Consider the following 11,040-nt stretch of genomic DNA (forward strand, 5'->3'; position numbering starts at 1 on the left):
AAGGAGAAACCAGCAGCCCCATCAGTAGCCAGCTAGCCCTTTGATGATTGTCTTCCAATGTGTGTATCTACAAAACCGACTTGGGTTCACATGCTATATACTGCTTTGTATTTGTTTTATTTTTTATAGTTTCAGCTGTATATGACTGTACACTCAATTTCAGAAATAACGAAAACCCAACCCTGCTGGGAGTCCTGAACGGAAAGAAATACCACGCAGATTTATACGTCAGGTGAGTGGGAGGCGTTTCCTGTCCAGGAAGGGCTGGACCCGTCTCCCAGTGAACGAGGCGCCACCTGCAGCTTCCTTCCCGGGAAATCTGTTCAGTGCCTTCCCGTCCGCAGCCATCCCTGTTCACATTACACACCTGAGAGACAGGCCCTGTTGGGGGCCCTCAGGCGAGCTTTGTCTCCCCCCGTCGTCTCTCGCCAGCTCCTTCTGATCACGGCACCCGGGCAGGACAAACAGAAGGTGGTATTTTATAGTCATTTTGAGACCTGGCGTGAAGGGGTTGTTTTATTGACCCCTTTTTGGACAGATAAGTGCACGTGCCATTTCTGTGGAGGCCTGGAAGCCAAGAGAACCACTCTGGTGGTATCTCACTCACGAGTCACGGTCCAAGCTGGTAGGATTCTACTGAAAACACCTCGCAAGGTGTTAGACAGACCAGTTCTCCTTGCCTGTTGATGGGCTCACAGAGTGTCTGACCCTGGAAACAATCCAAAGCCGGCATCAGGCAGCGGTGCTTCACGCATCCAAGTCCCACGTGATGGGGTTCGGACTGGTTTTTTATGATCCAAGACACACACTCTTGGCGAACTGGCCAAGTATTCTGTGACATCCTGATGGGGCTTAAAAAGGCCTTAGAGATGCTAAATTACACCCCAGCTCCAGGAAGGTTCAGTGGCGGTCACCCCCACGCCCCCGCCCAGGCTGCGGGAGAAGCTGGAACTTGGTGTTGGTGGACAGTGGCCTGAGTTAAATAGCTCTCCACCTCAAAGCAACTCTGGCTCCCCCTTAAAAACAGGAAAGCAGCATCGTGATTATTACTGTTTTCGGTGCTAACGCCGCAGTCGACCGTCCGCCCTATCGCTCTGTTGTCAGGCCCAGGGGCAGGACCTGCGCCCACCTTCCCCAAAGAGGCATCTCCCAGAAGGGGAGTGAAGCTGACCCCCAGGGTCCGCCAACGCCCAGCAGGAACTCCACTCGGGGGGCTGAGGGGCCGGGGTGCCTGGGGGAACCCTGAGCACTCGGTAGGCGAGAGGAGCTCGCCTCCACGGGCCCCTTCCTGGGCCACCCCTCCCGGAGCACATGTGCCAGTCAGGGAGGAAGCACCGAAGCCATACCCCCTGCCCTCTGGGGTCAGCCCGCCCATCAGCACCGGCTGTCTTGAGCCGCTGGGCCTGGGAGGGTCCCCTGGTCTCTCCCATCCTGGGGAGCATTTGTCTCCCAAGACACATGTCATGCCCTCGTATTTTGCAAAGTCCTTGCAGAAAGCCCGCCTCGATGCTGCCCGAGAGGCTCTGGGATCATCAATGGGAGACATGTCACCGTTAGAGTCAAATCATTACCTGGCAGACAAAAGTGCCAGCATGCTGGCAGCCAGATTCTGCGCATCCCAGACTGTCCCGTGGAAACAGAGGCAGCATGCCCTCAACTGGGCCTCTCCATGGCGGGGGAGGGGGGGTGATGGAGGGAGGCGGAGCCGTCTTGGTCCCTCTGCCGTGGGCCAGGACTGCAGTCCAGCTTGTGTTCCCACCACGCGGATGGGGGCTCCCCCCATCCTAGCAGCTGAATCACCCTCTTCACAGCCTCACGACCTGCAGAGAGGCCAGAAGTCGGCGGTGCTATTTTGAAGTCACGCTGGGGGTAGGGGTGGGGGGTGCGGGGCGCCTGGTGCTGGGCTCCTGCCAACTCTGCCCTCTGCCTTGCAGGCGGATCCCTCTAGAAGAAGTCCCAGAAGACGAGGACGAGTGTGCGGCCTGGCTCCACAAGCTCTACCAGGAGAAGGTCAGTGCCACGTGGCAGTCCCGCGGGCTCCGTGCACCCGTTCAGGCAGCACTGCGGGTGCACGGCGGGGGACGGGGGGGCCTCGGGGAGTGGGCGGCGGCAGTGGCAAGCCTCCCTGCAGGCGAGGCCTCACGTCCCCATCAGTAACGACCCTGGAGCTGACCCTTCCCTCAGCCACAGGGGAGGAAATACAGCCAAGTGCATTCTAAAGGGGCACCCCCGAGAGCACACATGCGTTTTGTGGGTACAGCAGACAGAAAAGGATGTGAAGGCTCCTGCGGCTCTCGTCCGTCCATCCGTCCTCCCGCCTCTGCTCCCAAGGCGACGTGTTCAGGGGGCTGTGGTGTTCCCCTCGGCGGGCACAGGAGCCTGCTGGCCCCAGGGTCTGCACCCTGGTTGCCTATGCCGTCTCAGCACTGTGGCACAGGCGGGGAGGCGCCCACGAGGCCCAGCTCGGCCTGTCTGTGGCCCTGCTCCCCAGGGCCCCCTCTCTCTTCCCTCCTTTGGAGCGTGGCCTTCTCTTTCGCTGGTTTCCCTACCTCGAGGCATGCACAGGGCAACGGGAGCCCAGCGACATGTTGCCTCGACCACCTGACTTACGGGAGGGGCGAGTCTGGCTCCCGCCTGGCAAGGGGGCATTTCATGGCCATGCCTCACCACCCAGGAAACAATTCAGGTCCGTCGTTCGTGTTGAGCCCAAATGGGCACATTAGCTAGAATCAAACGCATGCGGTAATTCCGGTGTCTCTTCCCCGGCTTCTGGAAGCCCAGGCTGCCTGGCACATGCTGTCTTCTCCGCCCTGTCCTCACACAGGACGTTCTGGGCCCCCCACGGCTTGGGGATGAGAACGTGAATCCTAGCTTGAGCGTGTTTGAAGGTTTGGGTCCAAATCGCCACCACCCGGGGAAGTGTAGACACCCTTGTGAATGTGCTCGGTGTTTTGAATGAAGCTCCTAAGAGTCTCTATGCAAGAAGTTGCCTCTGTCTTCCCCAAGGGAGCGCTTTTCCAACGATGCCTTTGGCATGCTGCTCCCAGAACGTGCCCTTTGGGCCTCTTTCCTGGATGGCTCAGGGCACAGCTCCCCAGTCTGCTCTGACAACTAGTAAGCAGGGAGCTGTGTGGACGCCTGGGCCCCAGGCTCGAGGACTGCTGGTCGGAGGCCGAGGTGGGACCGGCGAATGTGCACCTCCCGGGCAGCCGCTTCATACCCAGCGGGGGTGAGCGCCCACGTTTTCAGCAAGGTTCCGGGTTATCGAGGTCCTGTGCTGCCGCACGCCCGGGCCGGGCAGAGACACAGTATAGATTCTCCTCTGGTTTCCTCACGAGGCATTGTCCTTGTGCCGTTTTCCGGTCGAATCATTCGGCCAGCGATTTTCAACAGATGCCCTGCAAGAGTTCTTGAAACGCGCAATGCCTGTTTGTTTAGTCAGGAGCATGGACCTCTTTTCCCTTAGATTGTCAAATAAAAAAATGACAACAGCCAACACGACAGTAGCCGTCCCGTGTGAATGAATCAAAATTATATCTGTTTTTTTGGCAGACTTGGCAAAAAGCCTGTATTTTTGGTGTGCCGCAGTTTTAATAATTAGTGTATATGTGCTGGGAAATGAAAATGGTTGAAAATCGCTGGTTTAGGTGGTATTTAAAATGTCACTATTAGCAAAAAGAAACATGTGTTCAGAAAAGGCCTAAGAAAGGAGCCCTACAAATTGACAGCAAATGCAGCCACGGTAGCTCCTCAAAGCAAAGGAGATTGTTCTCAATTGGCCCCACCTGCGTCGCGGCAGGAGCCCGTTCTCGGTCGTTCTCCTCGCCCGACCCCACCTGCGTCGCGGCAGGAGCCCGTTCTCGGTCGTTCTCCTCGCCCGACCCCACCTGCGTCGCGGCAGGAGCCCGTTCTCGGCCGTCGCCTCCGCCGGCCCCACCGAGGCAGGCCGACTGCAGTCACTGCGCACCAAGCCCCTGGGCTTTCAGGGAAGGGTCTCCTTTCCTCCCTGATAAAGTCTCAGGATGTTTTCCCTCAACTACATTTGCACTAAAATGACATTGTTCAGTTTGGAAGGGGTTCCCAAAGCCATCACCTAGTTCAAAGCTCAGGCTCGTTGACAAGGAAATTAAGGTGTGGAAAAGGGCACGATTTGCCTCAGTCTCCCAGCTCAGTCCTCAAAGCCCGGGGCTGGGGGCCAGGTCCTTTCTCTCCATGGGGGGCTGGGACGGCTGCCTGCCTCCTGTGAATAGGCCCGTGAGGCTGGCTTTTCCCTGTAGGCACAACCACGGACCCGTACGTGGCCATGGTCAGCCACGCGTCTGAGAGGGAAGAGCTGGGCCCACCCTGTTTTCCCAGGGGCCTCGGCAGATCTGGGCTTCACATGCACCAGAGATTTTGGTGCCCGCCACGCTCGCCCAAGTGGGGCTCCGCTAAAACCACCACTTCCCTTGCACGGACAAGTGAAGCGTCTGCAGAGTACAGGAGGGCGCTGGGCGCCAGGAAGGGTGTGTGACGTTGTGTCCAGATGGAAATAAAAAGAAACCTCCTCTCTACCACCGCCATTTAAATGCCCTCTGCAGCAGGACATCATTTCTGAAAACAGGGCTGGCCTTTAAGTGGAACGAACTTTGCATTAGAAATGCATGCGGGACCCCTGCTGGCAGCAGTGGTGGCAGGCGAGGGGAGCTTCCAGAAATCATTTACACCTTCCTGAGGTCCTCAGTGACCAAAGCAGTTTCCCAGGTCAACTCCATGTCGGTGTGCACCCGTAAGCCCAGAACCACCTGGGGACTGAAAGGGGTTTTTGTTTTGTTTTGTTTTAAAGATTTTACTTGTTTATTTTTAGAGAGGGGAAAGGAGGGAGAGGGGAGAAACATCAATGTGTGGTTGCATCTCACACGCCCCCTTACCAGGGACCGGGCCTGCGGCCCAGCCACGTACCCTGCACTAGGGAATCAAATCAGCGACCCTTTGGTTCGCAGGCCGGTGCTCAATCCACTGGGCCACACCCGCCAGGGCCAGAAAGGGGTTTAACAGAGAGAAACCGCACAGGGTGATCCAGTCATAAATTCCACACGGGGCAGGTCCTGCGGGTGGTTCCACCCCAAGCCTCTGACATTCAGCAGGAGGTTTACGTTTGCCTTCAGCCAGCCCTGCCTGTTGTTTCCGCGCGTCTGGGTTCAGGCACCTTCGAAATAACCGCCCTCAGGGGAGCACAGATCCCATTAACTGTCCGGTGGTCCCAGCCCTGCTCCGCTTTCTCCCTCCTCCAGTAAACTTTGACTCTAAACGCGGAAGAGCTGAGCACCGCCGTCTCCGCGGCGTTTTCTCAGTCCGTGGGGATCTTACTCCCAGACACGTCCCTCTGGCTCAAGTACATGCCCACAAAAGCTGTCTCCAGGCTTGGAGGTTCTCACGTGGGCACCCCTTTCCCCAGAGCCATCCTAGTTTAACTTCTCATTTGTAACTTAAAGCACTTCCTGGGTTGTAGCCTGCAGTTTGCTGATAGGGTCACACATGAGCCACCCGTGGTGATAATTTAAACAGGGATGAAAGCAGCGGCCCTGGGCTGTCTTGGGGTGAGCCGGGCCCAAGGAGGCCAGGGGCGGGGCGGCTCCGGATGGGACCAGGGCACGGGGTGCAGAGGCTTAGAAATGACATGACTTCATGCCTCACAGCTGTGGGGGCGGGGCAGCCAGGAGTCCGAGCTCAGGGTTACGGAGGGGCTCTCTGGGGCCTGGGGAATAAGGGCACTGAGCCCCATCCTAAGGCCCCACCCTCACGACCTCCTCACCTCCCAGAGCCTCACTCCTAACACTGTCACCTCAGGACTCAGGTTTCAGGGTGCCTAAGTTCTAGGGGGGGCACACACATTCAGCCCAGTGCACCCCTTCACTGGTGATCAGGCTCCTGGTGGCCCCAACCTGGGCTGAGAAAAACCATGCACGTTTCTGGCCAGGAGGAAACTTGGGAGGCCTTGGGGGAGCCAGGTGCTACCTGCCCCACCCCCAGGCATCCCGCAGGTCACGGTCCCTCCCTCGGTCCCTCCCTCGTAAGACGTCTACTTAGGTGACCAGCATCTCTGTCTCCCTCAGTTCCGGGGTGGGAGGCCCTGGGCATACATGCCCTTGTCCTATAGTTGCTTGATTTGATTTCCCCCAAGAACCTCCCGGCTTCCCACAGCTGCCAGTCCTGCCAACTTCGAGGGCAGGAAGAGGCAGGGGCGGGGCGGGGCGGGGCGGGGCGGGGCGGGGCGGGGCGGGGCGGGGCGGGGCGGGGCGGGGCGGGGCGGGGCGCAGACGGCGGCTCCCGATCTCAGGGGAAGAGGTCAGGGTTTCTTCCAAAATGGCCCGTTTTGTGGACCAATTTTAAAAATAATGACTCTGAGTGGTCTAAAAATCACATTATTCTGTAAACCCTGCCTGGAAAAGAAGAAAAGTATGATTGACATGCTTTAGCCGTTTCTATCTCAGCGCTTGAAGCGGCTGGAAGCTCGTTCTCCAGGCACCGCTCAGGTAAGAAGGGCGGCGTGCCGCCAGCCGCAGGGCGCTCTGACGCGGCGGCAGGAGCAAGTAGGGGAGCGCCCCCGGAAGGCTGCCTAGCCTCGACAGCCTCTGCCGCCCAGCAGCGCCCGGTGCTCCCTCCTGCGCGTGGTGCCGAGCCTCCCGTGGCACGCACACCCTGCGGCATTCAGATGCAGATGGTAGAATTTCTGGAACTTAGTTTCAGCTGGGCCGTCGGAGGCGGGTCTGCTCCGACAAGTCGGGCCGGAGCCTGCTGACCATTTTGGCTGTCTGGGCAGTTGCTTAGTGCAGTCACTTGCCCCCGAGAGAGGAAGGAGGCCCGGCCAGAGGACTGTTCCTGCGCCTGGCCGCCTCCCTGTGCCTCTACTCCTGCAGCCTGGAGCCTGCGGGAGCCTGCGGGAGCCTGTCTGCAGGGTGATGGGCTGGGTGTCGTGGCTTGGGCGCCGCGGGCTCCTGTCCAAGGCGCAGGTCTCCACCCTGTTCTACAGTGTCGCTGAGGGTGGGGGTCAGGGCAGCATCTCACCTCCCTCCCTAAAGACCCGTAGGGACAGCCCTCCTGCCCAGGAGCCTGGACTCAGTGGGGGCCTCCGGCAACCCCGCCTCTCCAGGTGTCGCCGTGGGAGGGGACAGCCCCATTCGGTGCCAACAGGAGCCTTCTGTGGGCACTCGGACCCCCGGCTGCATGGAGCCCGTGGCAGGAGCCCGGGAGGTCTGAGGAGAGCGCTGAGGGCCCCTCTCTGTCCCCAGGACGCCTTCCAGGAGGAGTACTACAGGACGGGCTCCTTCCCCGAGACGCCCATGGTGCCCCCTCGGCGGCCCTGGACACTGCTCAACTGGCTGTTCTGGGCCTCGCTGCTGCTCTACCCTTTCTTCCGCTTCCTGGTCAACATGGTCAGTAGCGGGTCTTCCCTGACGCTGGCCAGCTTTGTCCTCGTCTTCTTTGTGGGTGAGTGGCTGGCAGGGGAGGCAGCAGTGCACGCGGAGTGGGGAAGAGTCACCACAGCGTGGGGCAGACCACCCAGCAACTCTCGATTCCAGGCCACGTTCCTATCCCCCAAGTGCAGCGGGGCTCAGGCTCGGGGGGACGGGATAGATCTGCAGGGAGGACAGGGAGCCGTGGGCTCCTCCAAAGCCCCCAGGAGCCCCCAGGGCCCAGTCTCTGGTCTCAGACATGTTCACATGAACGTTCCCAGAGGCCTCCTCTGATACTGTTCCCTCCCAATAAATCGTGGTCACCTACACTTCCCAGCACACAAACCATCTCTTCTGGATGAAGCACCAATTCTAGGCTGTACAGTTGCAACAGGCAACTTGGCCATCGTTGCTAAAATAGTCCCTGCTGTTGCCTTTCCTGAAATTAAGATACATTTTAATGTTAAAACATAAATACTATGTGTAAAAAGTATAGAAAGATGAGGATGCAGGAAACCCCAGACTGAACTCCCCGCAGACAGCAGAGACCACCGCCCCACTCCGGCCCTGCGCCGCCACTGCTGCATCGGCAGGCGTGTGGGGAGCCGTGGTTACCAGGCCCCCAGGAGGGGCGGCAGAAGGTGAACACAGACCGGTGCCCCCTGGAGAAGGCTGCCCCGCGGTGTCCTCGGTGCCCACACAAGGCTGAACAGGCTCCCCAGGGGCCCCTGGAGCTCTGCAGGAGCCGACGGCTCCATGTCCACCCCTTCCCCCTGAGCCCGAGCCCCGCTGCACTTTGCCTGAAGTCACTGCCTGTGGCCTGTCCTCCTCACAAGGGCTCGGGCGATGAGTCCCTCCTCTGGCTCCTCCTCATTCCCTGCAGTGTGTTCTCATCACCTCCCTGGCAGGGAGGCGGGACAGGGCCTGTCCGTCCAGAGCTGGCCCCAGGCTGCCGTCCGCCAGCTTGCACCTACCTGTGGGCCATGTGGGCCTCGCTGGCTGGTTGCCTCCCTGTCCCAGCCCCTCCTTCTCAGGTGCCCAGACCAGAGCTGTGGCTCTGTTCCCAGGCGCACCAAGGCTGGGAGACCCGTCACCACCCCCCTGTACACCCTGAAATGCGCACTGTAAGTCGGTGCTGGGCGCTCCAGGTGAGCGAGGCGTGCTCCCCGCAGCCGGGCGGGTGGCTGGCCGAGCCTGTGCCACCTGGGGCTCTCCTGCAGCTCCTCTGCGTCCTCCGTGGGGCCAGACCCAGCTGCTGGAGAGAAGGCTTTCAGGGGCAGCAGGGCCTTTGCACGTTCACTGCTCTCACGCTTGCCCCCAGAGCAGCGTGGAGCGTGTGAGGCGCTGGGCAGGTGTCTGAGCGCCCGCACTCTCCAGGCTCCCGGGGGGGCGGGGGGGCGGGCAGGGCTCTTTACAGACTCTGCTGCCTGGGGATCGCACAGTAGGTAGGCAGGGACCCGTGCGCCCATGTACAGAGGGCAGGGCTCACCGAGCTCCGTCCCCCCGCCAGTGTTGAAGCCTTGCTGTCCTTCCGATGTCCCACAGTTCAGTGAGGCCTGGGCCCCTGGTCGTGGTGACGACGGCACCCAAGGCCTGCCAGCTCTCTGCTGACGGCTTGGATGGACATACGGACAGCTGCCTTCTGCGGGCCTCGGCCTCCCCCACACCCCTCCTAACGCCCGCCCTTCCCGTGTCTGCAGCTTCCATGGGGGTCCGATGGATGATTGGCGTGACGGAGATTGACAAGGGCTCTGCCTACGGCGACGTGGACAGCAAGCAGAAGCAGAACGACTGACTCAGGACACGTCCCGCCCAGAGGGGACCTTGGGGAACTGGTGGACGCTGCCTGTCTTCCTTGGTGGGACCCAGTGACGATGCTGGGAGAGCCCCTGCTGGGGGGCAGGGGGTCTTGTCTCAACGCCGCCGGCTGGGGCTGGAGATGGGCTTAAATCTCTTCTTCCCCACATGCTTTCGTGGGCTCCGGTTCTTTCTGTGCGTGTGTGTGCGTGTGCGTGCTTGCGTGTATGAGAAAGAACACAGAGCAGGGAGGCTGACGTATGGCTGAGTGTGAGCTTTGTCCTGTGGTCACCGAGGTGTGCGGGGGCCCGGGGGAGGGCAGGGATGGGAGCAAGGGGACTGTCCCTTTCATCCTTTGGTGCTGTTTTCTGTAACCGCGATGGCCAGAGATAGAGTGAACGGCGCTGTAGGTAAGATGACTAAATTATGCCTCAAAAAAAGAAAAAACATTAGTGTCTGGCTCTTCTGTAGTGTGTGTTCACCCAGACCCCACCCCCGTTGCATTCTACACTGCCCCGTGGGCTGGGGGCCGGCCAGGAGGGCGCTGGCGGAGGCAGGGCGCGGTGTGCCCACGTGCCGACCGGGCGCTCCCTGTGGCCCCTGTGAGGCACTTTGGTTTCCCCGGTCTCCCTGCCATGGGTCTCCCTCTCGAAGCATTAGATCCATGCCCAGCTCCCTGAAGACCCCGATCTCGAAACATGGGCTCCCACAGTGATCGCGGAGCTGATTTCACACCCCCTCTGCCTGGGCAGCACGCAGTAGCTGCGCCCGCTGACACGCGCTGCGCGGGGGCCCAGCTGGAGTCAGGCGGGGGGCCGGAGCCCCGGGCTGCTGCTTTCCCACTGGAAGCCCAGACGTCTATGCTGTGGAAGCACAGCCCCGTGGCCTCTGGTCTCTGAAGAACGGCCCACATGCAGGACCCTGCTGCAAACTGCTGCAGTGGACAGGCGCCAGGTGCAGAACAAGAAAGCAAAGCAGCAGTGTCCCCAGAGGAGAGCTGTCAGGGACCGGGCAGTATCCTCTGCCCGAGACGCGTGGCACGTGGACTCACGGGTACCGACGAGCGTGAGTGCCGATGGAGGTGCCGTTAATCCCGCTGCCCACCACAGACGCCCGTTCTGCAGGGTCAGAGGGGACGGGAGGCACCGTCCCCAGACACTGGCCGGGCCACACGCCAAGGCCCGCCCTATTCAGAGCCGTGCCCTTGTGTGCACGTCAGTCGCAGCCCCGGGGAACCAGGGCTGCAGCTCCCCAAGCGCACCCGAGCCGACGTAGCCCGGGCGGGCCGGGACCTGCGGGGAGTTCTGCTCAGTTCAGGACTGTCGGGTCACTGGTCCACGTCTGTGGCAGCAGAAGAGGAACAGGGCCTGGCTCAGCTGTGGGGGGCACTGGTGAGGCCAGGGCCTGAGCTAACACCAAGGGCAGGGTCGCCTCTGTGTGAGGCCACGCGCCCGGTTCAGACGCAGCCTCCCACAGAGTGCACAGGACAGGCTGGGACGACCCTGCAGCGGCCGGCCGTGCACCTGGCGGCGTGCCCTGGGGCCCTGAGCGCGGCAGGAGCCCCGGGGTGATGCCGTGGGGCATTGGCCGTGCTGAGCCGCACACCAGCCCTCACCAGAGAAGTGCGGGGCGAGGCCCCGGCCCAGCTGCTCCGCCGCTCCAGCCCCCCTGCCCCGTCTGTAGGGGGGACGACACCTACCTCGTGGGATGTCCTGGGGGAGGCCAGGTCGCACCTGTGCACACACTTCAGGAACCCTAAGGCACGAATCCTGCGACAGGCAAAAGACCAAAGGCTGCCTGTGTTGCC

The 11,040-nt window shown here is 60.9% G+C and overlaps 1 protein-coding gene across 2 annotated transcripts in view; it reads left to right on the forward strand.

Moving 5' to 3' along the window:
- The window catches only part of AGPAT4 (1-acylglycerol-3-phosphate O-acyltransferase 4), an 89,456-nt gene extending 80,010 nt beyond the window's left edge, over positions 1-9,446 (forward strand). For both annotated transcript variants that reach the window (XM_054595119.1, XM_054595124.1), the window contains 4 exons: positions 130-232; positions 1,935-2,010; positions 7,272-7,470; positions 9,137-9,446. In XM_054595119.1, coding sequence (XP_054451094.1) covers positions 130-232; positions 1,935-2,010; positions 7,272-7,470; positions 9,137-9,231 — 473 coding nt within the window. In that variant the 3' untranslated portion in view covers positions 9,232-9,446. The remainder of the gene's footprint in view (positions 1-129; positions 233-1,934; positions 2,011-7,271; positions 7,471-9,136) is intronic.
- The last annotated feature ends 1,594 nt before the right edge of the window (positions 9,447-11,040 follow it).

Source organism: Pteronotus mesoamericanus, unplaced genomic scaffold, assembly GCF_021234165.1.
Source record: "Pteronotus mesoamericanus isolate MK-2021 breed Mesoamerican mustached bat unplaced genomic scaffold, CSHL_Meso_final contig_134, whole genome shotgun sequence".
In the NCBI taxonomy this organism is placed as follows: domain Eukaryota; kingdom Metazoa; phylum Chordata; class Mammalia; order Chiroptera; family Mormoopidae; genus Pteronotus; species Pteronotus mesoamericanus.